Consider the following 19,409-nt stretch of genomic DNA (forward strand, 5'->3'; position numbering starts at 1 on the left):
CTGAGATCTCAATAGGAGCCAATCGAGGTGGTTCACGAATTCCCGAGGTAATTTCAACAAGCTATGCCAGGCACTTGCCAAGTATCGCTCCGGTCCAAAAAGTACAAGTACAGATCCATCGGATAGGCAAAAGCTGTCGCCTGCCCTCGCCCACTCCTGTCTACCCCTCTTAGGGGGTCAAATTCGTTTGCCAACAGCAATATGCCGATGAACGACCCGTGCGAAACATTATCGCCGGCCGTCTGAAAATAAAGTGGTGCGACCACTGCCTAGACAATATATATATATATATTGCACGTACAACATTAGGTATGCCAACCGCATACGCGTGTATATTAATGAAGCTATCCGAGGCGACAAGCAGCGTGTGACAAAGGTCGCACCTTCGTCTCTTCCTCTTCTTTTTTTAGGAGTTCGAGAAAGAGCGGGAACAAGCAGCCTAGAGGCGATGCACCGCGAAAGATTGGCTATCTTTTTTTTTTCCCCTCGGGTTTTCGTAATTTTTTGCCGGAGTGGTGGTGTATTTGTCTCTCGGGCACTGCGTGGGCAGTCATTGTTTTTCGGGGCGAGATTACATTGCCGCTGTTAGCGCCTTTTTTTTCCCTGCCGCTTGTTTTTGTTGTCGAGCGGTGCACGAGCGCTTACTCACCGGCTTTAATTTGAAGTAGAAATTCTTTTTTTTTCCGTTGTTGCTGGAGGAGAATAAAAAAAAAAAAAAAAAAAATCTGATGCTTTCGTTGTTTTTGAGAAAAATCAGTGGCAGATGGATTTGAAGAATCGAGTTACTTGACAACAATGATGAAAGATTCGGATTGATTGGACCAATCAGGTTGATAAGAAAAAAATATTGGGTAGTTCTCATTTCTTTTTACGTGCACGTAAAAGCACTTAAAAAGACAAAGCGCGTCTATAAGTTCGGGAATGGGGTCGAGTAACGGTATTTCCCCCGCATAAGAGTCATATGGGTTATGACGTCATGCGTAACTAGAACACGTTCAATCTTTGTCAGTTTTCGTGGGTATAAGAAAAATATGTATTCATTATTTATGGACAATACGTGTGATGGGTCTAGAAGATTTTAGTAACTTTTTTTTACCATTTTTAGAAATTTTTATACGAGTATGTAGGACTCATTAATGAATTCCGAGATAATCTTCATTACAATATTCTAAGAAAATCTGTATAATATTGCAAGGTTTACGAAAATAATTTTTTTAACTAAAACATGTACACCGTGAATTATTTGGCATATTTCGATGGAATAAAAATGGTTTCTTAGTCATTCAAATGTTATTGTATTTTTAAACAATTTTTCACGCAAGCTCTTGATGCTTTTATTCGACATAAAAAATTTTTGAATTTGAAATAAAGTTCTGATTTTAGTAAAAATTTTTCTAATACTGTATACGCACTTCTGAGTACAGGAATATTTCGTTTAGGAGAAATTTCCAAATGAGACGTTTGTGATTTTCTGTTTTCATTGGTTCAGCGACGGTTGTCGGGGATTCATTAACCACTTGTTTTATCAGCGACTTAGTCACCTTCGAAAATAAAATTTGTTATTTTTGGCCCGTACTCATGTGCACTGAAAGCAAACGATTCTCAGACCCGTCCAAAACCCTCCAAGTAAAACAATAACATCGAACAGCTTTGTCGGTGTGTATATATGCATCGTTTGGCCAACAAAATTCAAACTGCGGTTTTCGCCCAATAACAACCTACACCTCGGCACAACGCAAAAACCCACCAGGAAAGAAAAAAAAAAAAGTCTTTTACGAGTAATACCAACAAATCAAACCCACCCAACCTCGGGAACAATAGCCGATTAGCCGCTCCCAAAAATCTCGGACTCACAACGCCATATATTACTCGTCGCGTGCGCACGATCGAAGCCTCCATAAGGAGGGCAAAAAACGACTCGAGTCCAAAGGCACATGGAAAAAAAAAAAAAAAAAAAAAAAAAAAAATTGAACAACCTTTGACACGTGCCGGCGCCTGTGTGCGTGAAACGTCTACAAAAAGCCTCTTCGATCTCGCCCGATCCACCCCTTCCCTATATACGGCTCTCCATCCCTCGCTTTTCCCGTACAGGCCCGACTGTCCTTCAAACGACTCGCGCGTGGCTCCTGAAAATGAATTTCCGTCGCCGTAACACTTAATTTTCAATTCGCGCTCGTGCACTCGGCATTCCTTCCACGCCCGTTTATTTCCGTGTCACCCGAAGCGAAGAAAGTCCTCCATCCCCTACTTCTTCCTCCCTTTTTCTATTTGTTGCGCAGTGAGAACTCGGTAACTCCATTATTTCTCCAGAAAGGTGTATATACGCAAGGGGAGGTGCGAGGGTGTCTTTGTGCTTTCTCGGGGCTGGCTAGCGGGGGAATTGAAAATCGTGGGAGTCGTCGCCATCCTCTGCGTGTATATGTATACAAATCCGCTCGTGCCCGGGGAAATCAGTTTATTGGAATTTTCCGTGAACGCCAACACGTGTCTCGCTTTCAAGTGAACAAAGGGAAAAGTTTGCACCCCCGAACTCCCCCATTGTGTACGGCCCCTCGAGCTTTAATGAGCACAAACTCGTCATTACAATTCTGGCGCTATTGTTATCGTTGCAGAACGCAATACTTTTGGTACCTTGTGCTTCAACGTAAACGAGATCTAATTACGCATATCTGATGTATTCGAGAAATTTCCGTGAGTCTTTTCGAAGCTCTCGCTTGACTGATGGTCAATGAAAAAAGCTCGTGCTTAAAGTTTATTATCTTCGGCACTGCATGTGCAACGAAATGTTGAGGAGTTTTTTTTAAGTGAAAACATTCCTGCCGTACAACATGTGTGGTAGGGTTGACACTCAAAGTGGCGAATTTTTTTTTTTCAACAAAAAACTAACGTCAAAGAGAGCTTATGCAGTGCTGAACGGATTGGCACCTCGAAAAACATGGTTGGGTGGGATCAACAAAAATTTATCGAAGTAAAAGTATTAATAATTAGCTTACTTCCCTACGCTGTATACATGGCAAGAGTAACGTGCTACTATGCTGTTTTTTTTCAAATAAATCACTTGACCTAAAATACACAGTTAAAGAACTGAAACTTTTTGGACAAGTACTTGAGATAACACGGTTACAATACAATACGAAAAAGATTATTAAAATTTCCTTACGAACAAGAGCCCTGGGCTGTAGAGGGGGGAGGAGAAGCTTGAAATTAATTTTATCAAAACTTGGTAATGCAACTTACGGCAGATTTTCTAGTCAACGATCCCTAATTAGTTAAGCGAGTGATTAATGATTAAAGTTACGTGGACGCACCAAATTGGTTATTTTCTTGGCAAGATCATTAGGGCCAAGATAATTTTACGGTCACCTGTTTGCTTCGGGTTTAGGTCAAATCAATGGAAATTCATCGTGCTCCTCCGACACAAGTATCGTGACGATGATTTTGGAACGTGGTCAGAACGGGTCTTGGGCGAAATTACATGTGTATACTTACAAGAGTTAAGATTTTCTCGACTATTGATTGTGGAAAGTGATGTATTTATTGCAGCAAAATTTGTTATTTTTGGCAAAAATTTGAATATTGTCTAGCGTGTTTGTATGGAACAGTTGAAATTTATAAGACATCTTGAAAAACGTTTTATTTTTCCGAGAAGCCGCTCGCCCATTGATCAACCGGCGCGTAGTGTAATTGCTTGGTAAACGGCGTTTGAAGACATTTTTGATGAGAGGAGGCGCGTCTCGAGACTCGAGAATAACGAAAATAACCGCTTACCAGCTCTTTTATGATGAATTACGAGTTTCAAGTTTTCTATTTTTAAATGATCGTTAGAATCATTTTAGTGTCTGAATTGACCCTCCAAATTGAAGATGTACGCAAGAGATTTGAGGTTAAGAGGAAAATAGCCTCTGGTGGATCTTGAAATAAAAATAATTTCACGTATCTATAAATACGTCTCAAATGATCGCTGTAAAAACTGAGGAGGTACAATCAAATTTTGCCTTTCTTTTCATTTTTTTTCGTTTACTTAGGCATTGTCTCACTATTTCACAAACATGGAGAATAACAGAAAAAAAATTTCAACCTACGTGTTTTTATTAAATTACTTCCTCAATTTTAGGAGCGAAAGATTTTTTACCTTGTTTGCAATTTCTTAAAAAAATAATTTTGATTATTTTATGGACTACAATTTACGATAAATTATGATCTGAATCAATAACTCCGTTCACCTATAGCCACTACTGTTTAAGATTATAAAAGATAAAATAAAATTATTAAAGAAAATTTGTGTGACTCTTCTTTCTTCTACCTGTTTAAATTATTCACTTCACCGACGATTCATAGGCAAATTGCAAAAGTTAAGTCAATAAAAAAAAAAAAAAAAAAACCAGAAGTCATTTTGGTTAAAATTATGAACGAAATCCGATGTGTTTTTTCAAACGATAATTAAAAAAAAAAAAAAAAAAAAAGCTCAAACTAACGCGCAACACTTTCATCCATTTTGAAGTTAATTTTGGATCCACGACTCGTGAGTTGAAATATATATTGCGATTCTGCGAAATATGCTAGAAATATTTTTTGTTTTTTTTTTTGGATGGTCGTGCCGAAAATCTTTTTTATTGGCTGGACAACGTTTGCTTGTAAAATTTGAAACCCACATAATTGTCCAACATTTTTCACGAATCGAATGTTTCCAAGAAAAAGACCGCAACGAGCATCGATAGTCAGCCCCATATGGATATTTCAATCAAAGGCTTCATGAAAACTTGGAGTAGATCTTCCTCGAGGTGTACCGTTCGAAATCTTCACCTACCCCATCGACTCAACTTGCCGGGAATACAGTATATTACGCGAACCACCCGCGTATACCTCCGTTGTCATGACGATGGTCAAGCATCACCGGCGGTCCGAGAGCCGATAACCAATAACCGTGAGAACGAGAGAGAAGCTGATGTCCTTGATATTGCCAAGGGATGGCAGAGAGGAAAAGGCTGGAATGTGCAATTGTGAAGGACATGAAGCTACGACGGGCAGAATTATTGTAACAGCTTAATCTAACCTCTGAAAACAATTATGTTTATCTTTTGCTTTTGCAGGGGTTACTGCTTGGTTTCACCCCTACTCCATTGCAGGTTTTTTTTCATGCATCTTTTGTACGAGAAAAAATACGTACAAACACATCTTGAACAATGTATATTAAATGTTACAGTACAACCGTTAGGCGAGTAGATTAGTGGTTTTCGTCACTAGAACGTAAAGTACAACTTCATTGTTGGAAAATGGTCGTGCGCTTGTGCCCGAGTCGCGTGGAAACTGTTATTTCCGAGCAATTACCTTCTTAATAGGCCAAAGTTTCAGTGCTCCGTACAACAATGACTCGCGTCCCAATAGATTGTTGTTCATTCAATGTGCAAAGTTCCATTGAAATCCATGACGTAACAGCTAACCTCATCAACTACTCTGGGTTCGAGCTATTTTTTCGCGGAGCTGATAAAAGGGCCACGCCGGTCTTTAAATTAAAAATCTCTTTACAGCTTGCCAAAGTCACGAGCGAGAGACTCAACTTTAATAGTGGCTGGGCGTGCTCCGTTAATTCAGTTTTCTAACTTCCCGGCGGCTGAACGCGTTTTCCATTATCTTGCCACTGTATGTACGTATATCTCCGAATTTTCAAGGGTATATCGGACGAAGGGAGGGAAATCATCAGTAGCTCGATGATTCATCATGTTTCTCTTGTTTTTTTATCTTTGCATTACTCGACATATTCTCCCAGAAATTGGTCGTAGAAAAGCTTTGGGTTTTTTTATTACAAATTACTCTGCCTATCTACTCTGCGAACAAATTGAGTCGGTACATGAGCAGCTGAGCTTATTTTTACAGTATTTCTATGTGTCTGCAACTGGTTTGTTTGGATATCAAAATTTAAAAAACTAGTCCTCTTGAATGTTAATACAGTGGTGAAAATGAGTCGTATATCGGTTTGTGAAAAAAGTGGCATAAGTAGGTAATTTTTTTTTTTATTTTAATATTAAACATTTATTTTTCCTTTTTATGTACAAAAAAATCATCAGTACGTAACACAGTTTCTACGACACGATTGCCGTCGATATCGAATTGTATATACACATTTAGATTTTTTTTTTTCGTATATCTCTCGCTATGTACATTAATATCATATCACTATATAATACAACGAATAATTTCGACTTAAAAATAAAGTTATACACAACTTTAGTGAGATCGCTCATGGTTTGAGTGTTTGTGTATCAGTGTACGAGTATCGTGTAGGTTTTTTTTTTTTTTTTTTTTTTTTCGTTTTCAACAAATGTAAAGGTACAAATATATAAACGCACCAGTACGTCACTTAGTATAGGCTCCGAATCCATGCAATAATTTCGTTCATTGCTTGAAAAAGTTTCCTTAGGCTTTGGCGGCTAGATTATTTATTTGTTGTTACCATTAATTCTCACCCTTAACTACCCATCCATCCATATATTTCCTGTGTTATTTTATTTTGTTCTTTAGTCTCTTTTAATCCAACAGTACGCATACAAATGTTCGTAGAACTGGTAAAACTGTGGGTAAAAAAGGTAACATCGATACTACAATACATGTGAGTTGCTAAAATATTTACTCATTTTTTCAATTTTCCATCGGAAATACATATTTTTTTTGTGATACAGGAGGTATATACCGTTATATTTTATGGGTTATAGTTCTTAATTGACATTTTACATGAATTTTGGTAATTTTTGGTAAATTTTTTGTACCTTTTAAAAAACAAAAGTTTAAAATGATGGAGAGTTTGGTAAGACACCGTTTCGTAAATTACATTTGGATAATATTGAATACATTTGATTCCACTTGTATGATTCATTTGATTAAAAAAAGCTTCCATTGACTTTTATCGTAAAGTAATTGATTTACGCATGTAGGGTAGGGCCACGAACAATCGTCATGTTGGTTAAAGGTATAAAATAACGTTTTAATATAAACTTTGTCTAGATCACATTAACTACAACGATGTAACTTCTCCTCTTAACGTATAACCTTATACCAAAATCGGGGAAACAAACAAAATTTAGAATTTGGTTGTTCACTCGAATCAAATAAATATTACGTACACGACGAGTACACTTATTCGTATATGATCATGGTTGTCCCATTTTTTCTTTCACACTATTCGAGCACCACCTTTATTAATTTTGGACCCATGGGGCAAGTGCTGATGGATAATGAGCCAGAAATCAGGATACCCTCGTTTCGGTAAACCATTTGAGTTTATTGGGTACCAATTATTTCACGCGAACTCTACAATATTGCAACTACATTTAAATCGTTTCACTCGTCAGTCTCGGCACTAGCGAGCTTTGCTCGTCAAAGAAAGTCCACACACATTAATTATATGTATAACAACCCAACCACATCACACCTGCCTCATAAACAAACGAAACCAACTCATTGGCCGTTCCGGTTAATTCGAGCAATTGATTAGCCTCTTTCGGCGCAAAAGCCCCCTTTATTGTCTCCCTACGAGTACACCGCGAAACCTCTCGAGGCACTTTGCAAAATAGCGATTACAACAGCGCAATGATTACACCCTCTCCCTAAGGGACAAAAGAAGAAAAAAAGCCTTCGTTTTCTCTCTCTCTCTCTTTGACTAGTACAACTACATTACACACTTACCGAAACCAAAAAAAAAAAAAAAAATAAAATAAAATAAACAAACGGAAAAAAGAAAAACCTTTGGCTCCGACCAACAGCTAACAACAACACGAAGGAACAACAGTATATAACAACAACAACAACTATAGAAGAAGAGCAACGGCCAACTATGTATACCAGTATGTGGTAATTTATATATATGTACACGGACACGAGCGATCCCGATATAGTCTTTCGCACTTAAAACAACTCGTACCGGAGTCCATGGGCGTGCGGTGGGGCGAGGGCTCGAGGCTCCCCGGCCGGAATATCGATGCAGCTGCAGCTCCGGCTGACGGGCGGCTTGTCCGCGAGGCGAGGCTCGCTGAGGGACTTGTTGATGCCCACTCAAATGGAGCCGCAATCCGACAGCCCGATCAACCCCGACGAGTCCCCCTGTAGGCTCGAGTCGCACTGCATGACCCACTCCCAGACCCTCTTGGTCATGTCCCTTTGGTCGAGGGTGGTTTCGAGGCCGTAGCTGTTCAAAAGCCGCCTCAGCCGGTTCTTGTTCTCGTCGCAGGCGTTGTGGCGCTCGTCCACGATGGTGTTCAGGTAGAGGAGACTGTCGGCCCGCCTGACCCCGGGAAAGTTCTCGCTCGCGTCGACCGAGGTCGAGGTCGCGCTGTGGCTGAGCAGGTGGTGCTGCTTGCTCGGGGCCCACCACGCGTCCTTGAGGTACTTGTTGATCTCGGTGACGGCGGGCCGCTTGTCGGGCTTGTGCTCGAAGACGCGCCGGAAGTAGCGCAACAGCCGGGGACTGAAGCGCCGGAAGCCCACCGGGATTTTGGTGGTGCGGCGCTTGAGCCACTTTTGAAAGGCCGAGTAGTCGGGGTCCTGGATGGGATCGGCGCTCTGCCAGGGCGGATTGCCCGTCAAACAAACGAACAGGACAATGGCGAATTGCCAACAATCGGCGCTCCTTTTGCACGTGTACCTCTCGTTCTTCACGATCTCGTGTATCTCCGGGGGTAGGAAGGGCACCCAGGTGCACCTGAGCTTGCTGACGAGGGTGCCCTCGCGCTTCGTGCACCCAAAGTCGCAGAGCTTCACCTTGGACATGTCCTTCTCGAAGACGAGGACATTCTCGAGTTTGACGTCCCGGTGGGCGAGCTGCTTCGAGTGGACAAAGTCGAGGGCCGAGGCCAACTGGGCGGCTATCCTCTTGCAGGTGTCCTCGCTGAGTCCGCCTTGGCGCACGTTGGCCGCGAGATCACCGTACGGGGCGTACTCCTGGGCGAAGCAGTAGCAGTTGTCGGCGCGAAAAGCCACGGCGTACGAGGACAGGATGTTGGGGTGGGGGCTCAGGTGGTACGAGTAGTGAAACTCCCGGTAAAAGTCGCGCTCGCTGGTAAGCTCCTCGTGGACGGCCTTGAGGACGACGCGGGTCTGGGTCCGACGGTGGGTGGCCAGCAAGATTTTCGCGAAGCTACCCTCGCCGAGGCTCTTTTCAACGTTGTACTCTCGGCCGAGCTCGAGCTCCTCGAGCTGCACCTCCTTCACCCTGTGGATGTTGGACTCCTTTTTTTCGTGCAGCTTCATCTGTAACACACAATTCCCAACATCGCTCCGTCAGTCAAGGCCATCGGGATTATCGTGTCGCTGCTATCATTTCCCATCGCGAGCAAAAGAGCCGCTTTTTTTTCTCTCTCTGTTGTCGGGTTGCGTGTGTCTAGCGTGATGGTGGTCGATGCGAGGGAGGCTACTTGTACGGGTGTATATATATATATATATGTACCTGTTCGCGTGGATCGAACAATGCAGGTGGACAGAGAGAAGAAGCGCGTCGTTCGCATCTGCGTCATCGGGGACAAGGGGCTTGCATAATCGCGATGACGAGAGCACAAAAGGCTGGGGGGAGAGGGGTAAAGTTAGCCGCGTCTGAGCGTGAAATGAGTTTTGTTGCTGTTGTACGTGTGTATATTATACCTCAGCTGTTTGCTCGTTAGGTGAGCTTTTCGATGCAACTCCCACTCGGTTACTGTAATGCGTCCGAGAGCTCGGCTATCTCGTGTGCCATCGGTGTGGGAAAAATTTAATGGGAAAGCTGTCAATGTTACGCAATTTTTTTAATTATTATTTTTTTTTTCATTCCAGATTGGTACGTAGTCGTTGGAGTTGATCTTAATCTTGTTTTTCTCATGCGGTTATTCTCGATGGATCATGTAAACCATTGTGTATACATAATATTGTAACAGAAAAGATGACAAAGTATAAACGAAGTGTTAAATTGACAAGTCAAAGTCATCAAGGGGTTGTTAGGAGGTGCATAAATGACAGGGAGGCAGGGAGCTTTTTACGTTGCATCGGTGTTCCTGATTAGTTACGTATGGTACGAGGATTCGGGGAAGAATTTAATTTTGCACGTGAGCTACCATGTGTTTAATATACACGAGAGATACCAAAGTAGCGAATCAATTGCAACTCTGCACTTCTACCTCGTAACATAAGGGCCTATGACGTCGGCGTCGCGTAACGCGTGAGCTCTTAAAATAAAGTCGGTGTACCTGGCTCACACCACCTTTTGCTCAGTAATTATACAACGTGCGACGAGCGGCTGTTCTTATTGCGTCACGCAAGCTACAAACGTGCAAGGGTCCCGAAAGACCTCGGCCGAGATGCGAGACATATTAGGGGCCGTCACCGTAAAATTTCTCGCGCTCTTACCCTTAGAATTCTCACGAAGGGGATTTACGAGGAGCGCGAACGCCGTGCCAAAAAGGACTCCAGCTCTACGACAACAGCAAAACCGATCGATAATCGAGTACCTTGGCGCTAGCCGTCGACTTGGAGCTTAGCCAGCCGAGCTTTTGTATCCGTGCTTTTTTACGGGACGTCATTTATTACGGGCTTGATTCTATTGCAAGCCCAATCGGCACATAGAGCTTAAAGAGAACAGCCTTGATTGTCTTCCGGGTGGGTGCTTTTTGTCAACTTGTGTGTAAGTAAAGCTCGGCATTTACGGCGTGTCGAAGAGTTGCAAGTTCGTAAGTTGGGGTCGCGTGTTTTTTTTTCCGTCTCGCTCCTTCTGTTTCAATTAATCTCGGCTGGGAGTTTCATTTGTATTTTTTTTTTTCCCCCAAAGAGGGTAGAAAAGGGGAAAAAAAGGAGAAAGAGGAGGTAATTATTTTTCTTTGCCCAGAGTGATAAATAACGACTGTTGTATCCCTCGCGGAGGCGTGCCCGCGTGTTTCGAGAAACACGTACATGTTATACATACCTATTTTACGCACAGTTCGCGGAAGCAGTGGTCATGCTTTTTTTTTCTCTGCGTCAACCGGAGGTGTGTCTTTGCACAAGTAAGTATACATCAAAAGTACTTTTTCGCGATTAACTGCGCGGATATACAAACAAGTGCATGTATATGAGGTATCACGTACGCGCGGGTCGAACACTATAACAAGTGATGCGATACGTTTCCTTCAATCCTAGACAATCGCGGTAGATGACAGTGAAAAGTTTTGCCATTCTCTCGGGATAAAAATACAGACGGAGCGCAGTGGCTATCGGTTTTTCTTTTGCGTTATAATTACACACGCCTTTTATTTTGTCCGCGTCCTTCGTATTTTTATTAAAGGGCGTACTCATCGAGCCGCTCGTTGAACGTGGGAGCATTATTATTATTATTATTATTATTATTATTATTATTATTATTATTATTATTATTATTATTATTATTATTATTATTCCATTCGCGTTCATTCGAATTACAATTTTGTTAACGAAGGGATATCTCTTTGGTGATTTTATGCATCGCTGAGTCTTATTGCTCATCAAATTTATTATAAACCGAATAAAAAAGAAAAAATTACCCATTAACAATTTTTTACGATTGAAAAAAAAGATTAAAAAAAAAATTCTCAACAATGCGAAACAAAAAACAAATATGCATTGACGTCATGGGCGGTGTACCGGGAATCCGAAGCGAAAAAAGACATTTCAAAACAAAATGTTTACGCTCACTACATATATACACTTTTGCAACGTCGTGACAGTGACAGGTAAATTTGGATAATAGTTTTTTTTTTTTTTTTTTTTCCTTCGAAAACCTTTGCTCCGTTCTCGGTTTTAGCGCCGGTTCTCAATCATCCATCAATCAGCCCCCCAGACAGGTACAACGTTTCCCAATACACCCCCCGCAAAGAGAGAGCTTTTATCGCGCTTGTCACGTCTATTTTAATTGCGCTTTTTTCGCACCTCGACAACTTAAATCGTATCACCCTTGAAAACCTTGAAAATTAAAGAAAAAAAAAAGCAATCCTCACCTTTTGCGATGGCTGTCCCTCTAAGGCTCGTCCTCGAAGAGAGTCCTTGCTCGACGTTATGATCACCATCGGCTAAACTTTAACTAACCACGTTTCGTCTTTACTAAACCTAACAGTTTATTTAATTGTTTCTCTCCTTTGTCTTTGTTTTCGTTTGTACTCGAAAAGTCACAGAACTGCCTCGATTGACGTACACGCCTGTACCGCCAGAGTCCTGAGAAATCCTTGAAACCACCACCACCACCAGCACAACAAATCACCAAAGAAACAGCCCCTCGTTACACTGTGTACGGCCCGTCGAAACCTCGAAATTTGTGTCACGGGCTGCAGCTCCTGGCTGGGGATGTTGTCGGACGGTACGTTGAGGACGACCGAGGCGCGATCACATTTTCGTGCTCGCTCGCTTGCTCGCTCACTTGCGTCTGGAGGCGTCGCGACGCCCTCCCGGGCTTTTATAGACGGCGCCGAGCCAACGCGCAGGCGGGAGCCCCTCTGCTCCGCCACCACCCTCTGCTGTGTACATATGTGTATATATATATATATATATATATATATATATATATATATATATATATATACAGGCTCGTAAAGGTGGTCGAGAGCGCATAGTGTGTACTTGACATACGTACACCGCAAGCACAGCCATATATATACATACGTATACACTTACCCTTTAACGTTTTGCGATCCGTTAATTATCGGGAATATCGATTTTGCGCTCGAGAGGATGCTCTTAGTACGTATCCAATGACAGCTAGCTTTTGTCCCGATCGACTGGAGTATCGTGGATGGAAAAAAAAAGATTGCTCACCCAATCAAGGAGGATGCGTCATTTTTGTAAACTGGGACCGTGGCTGTTTTTGAAAACTTTTTTTTTTTTTTTTTTTTAACGACGAGCAAAGCAGCTCCAATCAGTGGGATTTTTATTTGCAGCCGCGCTCGGCGTGCGTATATATTGTTGACAAAGTTGCCGCGGATCGCGCGGGGCTTCATTGGAAGTTATATTGGGTTACCCGGGGGAAAAAAACAAAGTGCACGCATGCAAATTTGGTGCTAATTGATAATTTATTTATTTATCAGTCGAGCCAGGGACTATTTATACGATTGATTTTGATACGCAGCGCGAAAACCCGGGGGTAGGAGAGGTCTGGCAAAGAACTGAGTCAAGCTCTGGTGCATCTAGAGCTCGGATTGTAAGGAAGCAACAAACACCACACCAGACCTGGATTATCCGAAAATACCCCTTGACGCTTCCGTGAAATCACTCGCGGAAATTTTCTCTATGAGAAAAGGTACTTGCACAAAAAAAAAGAGAAATCTGTGTCCCCAAGGGCAGGGACATTTGCAGAGGTGAGCTTGCAAGCTCATTTTCTTTCCTACAGCACGTCCGTGGCGTAGAACTTGGCTCGCAGAAATGACGGAGCGTGGGTGGAGCTGGAGGTTCCACCTGTGGGGGCTGATGAACCTGTTCGGCACTCAGTACATTGCAAGGGTGAAATTGTAATTTTTAAAGCTCGGGGCAAATTTTATCTCGGCGCAGTGTGTTTGGTCGCTGGAGAACCCACTCGTTTTCGGAGATGTTTGCCATGAAACTACACGTTTATTCCGGAGAATTTTTGATCTTATTGCGAATCCATCGCATCGTCCGAACGAGCTTTCATCCGAATTTCGTGCTTGCGTCATTTCCTACGTACTTGGGTCGATGAATGTCCTCCTTTCGATTGATTGTCGAATTGTTTTTATTGTTGCATTGAATATTTTAAGCTTCAAAGGACTTTATCACCACTTGCTTGCATCACGTGTTTTTAATTTCTTTCGGTCTCCCGTTCCCTCTTTTCTATTTGGAGCTGGGCTCAAAGTGCCTCTGTACCCGGAAGCGAGTACAGTCTTTCGGTGTTGTTTTATTAGCACTCAATTTTGTAAACACGCGAATCGATCGTTGCATTTAAATTTAACGCTGCTCTCGCTCACCAAGAAACACACGCCAGTTATTCTCGATTCATTTATTTCTCTTGCACTTGCTTCGGCGATCTCGCTGGTTTTTCCATTAAAAAAGTCCATTACGTCCTTTCCCGGAGTTTCATGTTTTTTTTAAAAATTTTTTACTCTTTTTTTCCTCTCAATTAGGTTGGATGAAATAATACATTTTTAGTACGACTACTCGGTTTCACGCAATCAAAACAAATCCCAAGTTCCCTTCCATAACTGGAATGAGCCAACACATCGAGGAGGGAAAAAAAAAATCACAACTCGTAACCCCACGTTGATGGCGTATTGAAAAAAAAAAAAATCCTCTTTTCGTTCCGAGTTGCGAAAAAAAGGGGCGATTGTTATGACTCGATGTAATAAAACAAACGCTTTATGCGTCAAATGCGCAAGGACAAGGGCATCGAGTTTATCGTTGATTAATCACATGGGCCGGGTATGACCAATTTCATGGTAATAGCTAAAAGCTTTTGACCGTAAAAGCACCATGAAAAGCGTAGACGCGATTCCGATTATGCAATGCGCGACAAAAAAAAGCTCGCGTCTCAGGGTCTCCTCTGATGAACGATAATCTCTTTGTGCCCATATTTCGCTCGAGCGGAACATAAAAACACCCATGGGACGCTGATTGTCTCCTTCGGCAATGACGTCAGACATGCAAAAAAGCGACAGACGCAGCTTAACGCCTCACTCTTTACCCTTTTCGCTCGATAAAAAAGCTTCGAGCAGTGACGTAGGCCTACGACTTATTATAGATAGATCGAAGCTTGCGGCTTATTCTTTTTTTTTTTTTTTCTTCATCGCAGTCCCGTTTGTTTCACCCATCGATTGCCTTGATTACGTTGTACGCCTATTTTATGCCTCGTGCACCTATAAAAACTCTGGCTGCGCGTGTGTGGGTGTATACGTATATAGTAACTGGTTTGCGCGTGACAAGCTCGTGGGTATATTGTTCTTGCCGTATCTACTCTATTTATGACATCATCCACGTAAGTGAGGTTGTTTGGACGCAGACACGTGGCACCTTTGTATTATTACTGCCTGCCCTTGCAACACCCCGTACGAGAGCTGTGCTAATTGTTTTTCATACTCGATGAACAAGAAAATCGCGAGTCTTATACTTCTGCGCTGCGAAAGAAGAAAAGCTTCTTTATGGCGACCCTCCCTCTGAAACAAGAGAACACGGTGTGGGAGACAAAAAAAAGTGTGTCAAGCTTTCTCGCTAATAGCCGATTTCGAGCCAAAAAGCTCTTTCTTTCTTTATTCCACGTTCTCGCTCCCGAAGCTGTCCGAGACTGCGTAACAGCACTTCCACACATCCCAGAAATAGATGGGCCGCGTCACGTTTTTCCGCGGAATCAAATGGACCCCCCCCCCCGTCGCGAGTGATTGTTCATCATTGCTTGGCTTTGTTTTTTTCACTCGCTTATCTTGCACTTTCAGCTCGACGCCTCTAGGGAAAGTTTCACGGCTTAACAACACGAGCCACTGCCAAGGTGGAAGTAGGACGCAGCTTGCGTCGTATTGTGGAACATACGTACATCGATACTTGGAAAAAAAAAGGATCCAAGTGCCGAATCACTCGGTCGCGGGAGCTTTTTTTCGATTTCCAGATTGACTTCAACTTCGTATCTGGTATCGGCAATAAAGATATATAATATGTAGGTGCTGCGTGAGATGAAACGTATCATGTTCCCCCGTGTGATTGCAGACGGAGCGCACATTCGGAGAGGTGAAATGTATGCCTTTGACGCGGACTGAACGTCACGAAGTACGATAAAAAATATTGTGCAGTCGTCGGAATAATTGATCGATTGGTTAAGTGAATATTCATTTTTTAATTTTTTATCGCTTCAAATTCATTGCTTATAAGGTAATACGTACTAATATTATTTATTATGGAATGTTATTACAATGGTGTGTACACGATGCGACTCGAGCTTTTCTTTTGCGTGACGACGGGATTATGAGCGGAATTAAGTTGCTTGAGTTGTCGAGTATGTATATACTTGGGCAGAGTGCACTGTAGCTTTGAGATTTTATTGGTTTTAAAGACAAAACAAAATACAATTTATTTTTAACGCGCAAGCTGTATCATCTTCTTTGCGAGAAAACAAGATTCACGTTTAAGTTTATCTCCAATTCGAGATGTTTCATTTGCATCTGTGGCAATAACATCTTTTGGACACTTTTTTTTCCCAACAAATCAAAAGAAACTGTATCGGATTTATAAATAAATTTCGGGTTCACTTTGCTTTGATTGTTCAATCTTATTTCAACGAAAACGACTCCATTACCCTCCTCGGAATCGCTCTTCTACAGAAGTGTACCCTAGACTCATAAATTATTTGTCACCACATTAAGAATCATGAGAGTTAATTCGTGTTCCCAATGTTGTATAGGTGTGTACGACTTTTCGAGCTTTTATTTCGAGTTAATAAAAAAGTCGCGTGATTCTGGGAAGCTGAGATACGTATATAGGCTACTTTGACAATTAAGATTTTTGTATACCGATGCAGGAGCAGGAAGAGTTTGTATTGATCGATGGAATCGACTCAAGTTGTCGAGTGATTTTTAGCTCGAGTCCTTAAAAATTTTCAGGAGCGAGCCTGAAAAAGTACTTGTGTGTATTATTCGATTTACATTTGTCGAGTTTTTCAGAGATAAATTGACCGTGTGTGCTCAATTCTGTGATTTTGTTTAAAATCGTATGAAAATCGTGGAAAAAAATTTTTTTCAAATGCACATATTTTTATAATATTGCAGCGTTGTTTCGATGTTATTTTCGCAATTAAATCATAAACCAAGAAATCTGCAAGAGATCAAGATTTACACAATATTTTCATTGTTATTGGCTTATCTCAACTTTTGTCAAGCTTTTAAGTTTTTCGAAAATAAATCCTTGATTTTGCTACTAAGTATTTGAATCTAGTATATTTTGTAAAATCGAATGCTCGAGAGTCCAATTAAATTACTAAGATCAAAACTCTTCATCTTTTTCTCACTCACTTCGGCTTCTTGCAAAAATTTACATCAGAGCTTTCATTTTTTCTATTTGCTACCAGATCCTATTGTGATTCCACGAAAATCAAAAGGCAAAGGAGACTCAAAAAAAAAATCTATTCGGCGAAAGAGAAGAGAAGCTCTCAAACCATACTTTATATATACGCGCTCACGTCTTTCCCGGGTCGTGTCGATCGCGTTGGTAAATATACGAAGCATAGCCGTATATATACGTGCTCCGTAAGTTATCTCGGACAAACGACTTGCTACAATAAATATCACTGGCATTGAAAAGACAAAAAATTTTGGATGCTGTGATTGGCTGATTGAGCACGTATATACATAGAGATACGAGTACTCTGGTGTTCTTTCCATCGTTTGACTATTACATAATTATGTACCCATAAGTAATGTTATGGGTGATAAAAAAACGATTGTTTTTAGTATGATTCTTACATCATATAAAATCGGGTGATGTTTTAATGGCTTGCTTTTATGTGGCACATCATTAACTTTTATACACTACTGCTAAAAAACAAGAAAATAATATTATGCAATAAGAAAATTACAAGGTATAAAGAAAAACTGGTTTGATAGAAAGTCTGCCTTTGATCGAAAAAGTTTGTATGAAACCGACCTAGGTTGCTTGTTAAAGTTTGATCTATTTAAATTAAAGAAAAAAAATCTGGATTCTAGTATCTCAAGAGTTAAATCAAACGATTGATTGACGTTTGATGAAAAAATTCGGACGAAATCTTCATACCAGAGATGATAGTAAAATGATGACGATGAAATAGGGTTGAAAAAGTCAAACCGTGTAATATATTTACTCACAAAAGTTACGCGATGCTCTCATGGACAAACACACGGAAACTGTAATACATCGAATTTCCGTGCAGACTTTTGGCAAAGTTCCCGAGACACCGTCTGCGATTTTGAGTAATTTCGAGAAACGCGGCGATCGGATGATTCGATCGAAAACGTGTGACGTGACTTTATACAGGTGTTACGTCAAATATAAAAAAAAAGGATCATAATCAAAGCCCCATGTCAACCGAGAGAAATTGTCATTTTTACCATACGATTTTTCTATCAGTGTAGTCTAGTTGGTAGAAATAAACTGTGCTACTTAGCAAAAGCTAATTGCAGTTCTATCAGTTGCGAAGACAATAACGTATAAAACAATGTGCCCAATAATGACAAATCAAATAAAAATTTTTTTTTTACCCTTTTCTTGGTATGTAAATTATGTTAGAACGAGTTCTGATCAAAATTCTTTTTTTTTCGACAAAAAAGTAAAAACGCCAAACAAGAGTCGCAAATTTCTCCACGGCCCGCGTACGTGCTCGGCTTTGGAAATGCGTCCCATGTTCCCGAATACATCTCGCTTCGTATTTGTTTTCGATGCATCGGCCACACGCGCCCACGAAGGTTGATTTTCGACTTTTGTCAAGTTCGCCACATAAAAATCGATTTGCATATGTATGTACTCGGATGCACGTTGAAAGATCGAAAAAATAAATTAAAAAATCGTTAAAGCCACGAGTACGCGAGATCAAAGTAACGTGACACGCAAAACCCCCGACGCTCATTCAATAAACTCGCGTACGAGTTTTCAATAAATATAGAGCCGATACGTGCTGCTGCCGCGCGTACGCGAGACAATATTTACCCGTGAATCCTTGAAAACGTCAAGCTCAATTTTTGCAACCGATACTCCCCGACTTGTTTGTTTGCTCGCCCGATCGGTTCACCCTGCCGATACAGACACCCTCGATTTAATTTCCTGTTGCCATTGCTCCCAATATCTTGCCATTAAATCGCGTACACCAAGTTCCAGGATAAGAATAATATTGAAAATGCATATCATACGCATGAAATACCCAAAAGGGAGTTTGGGGCGTGTGACGTGTGATTTCCATTGTGAATCCATCGTTTGCGGCTCGCGTCGATCGAGGAGTTCATTTCCCCGCGATATTCGTGGAGTACGTGATATCTCTCGACTCGCTTCTCCTTTGGCCCTGAAGAGCGAGTTGTGTGCGGAGTCAAAAACCTCCTCGACAAGACGCCTACGACGCAAAGCCTTTCGAGAGAATATTCTCGACCATCGGTTTCACGATATCCTCGAGCAGCTTATGGATTTACCGATCTCCAAAGTTTAAACATCCATTCAATGCCACGTTTTTTTTTTTTTTTTATCATTATCGTTGTGTGCCAACCTTAATTTATTTCGTTTGTCAAGCGACAATAGGTGCTATACGTAGCACATAGTAGGTGCACGATCTCGAAAGAATCGGAATCTGTATGGGAGACGAGCCGATCCTCGCGTTTCTTCAACTCTCGTAGTAAATACGTAGTGTAGAGGCTCAAAACCGGCACACCAGCATCACCGATTATCCGGATAATCCTGCAATGATGGCAGTCGCGACGTGTATACCTACATGTATATACAAGCAG

The 19,409-nt window shown here is 41.5% G+C and overlaps 1 protein-coding gene across 1 annotated transcript; it reads right to left on the minus strand.

The window, feature by feature from the left end:
• Positions 1 to 7,813: 7,813 nt before the first annotated feature.
• meng (serine/threonine-protein kinase meng-po) lies at positions 7,814 to 12,371 on the minus strand. The gene is made up of 2 exons (XM_014361498.3): positions 11,964 to 12,371; positions 7,814 to 9,240 (listed from the first exon to the last, which is right to left on the minus strand). Exons 1-2 carry the CDS (start codon positions 12,030 to 12,032, stop codon positions 8,047 to 8,049), a joined length of 1,263 nt encoding a protein of 420 aa, XP_014216984.2. The 5' UTR covers positions 12,033 to 12,371; the 3' UTR covers positions 7,814 to 8,046.
• Between the last annotated feature and the right edge of the window lie 7,038 nt (positions 12,372 to 19,409).

Source organism: Copidosoma floridanum, unplaced genomic scaffold (genome assembly GCF_036245765.1).
Source record: "Copidosoma floridanum isolate Cflo_tuat_1 unplaced genomic scaffold, Cflo_Japanese_pri ptg000007l, whole genome shotgun sequence".
Lineage (NCBI taxonomy): Eukaryota > Metazoa > Arthropoda > Insecta > Hymenoptera > Encyrtidae > Copidosoma > Copidosoma floridanum.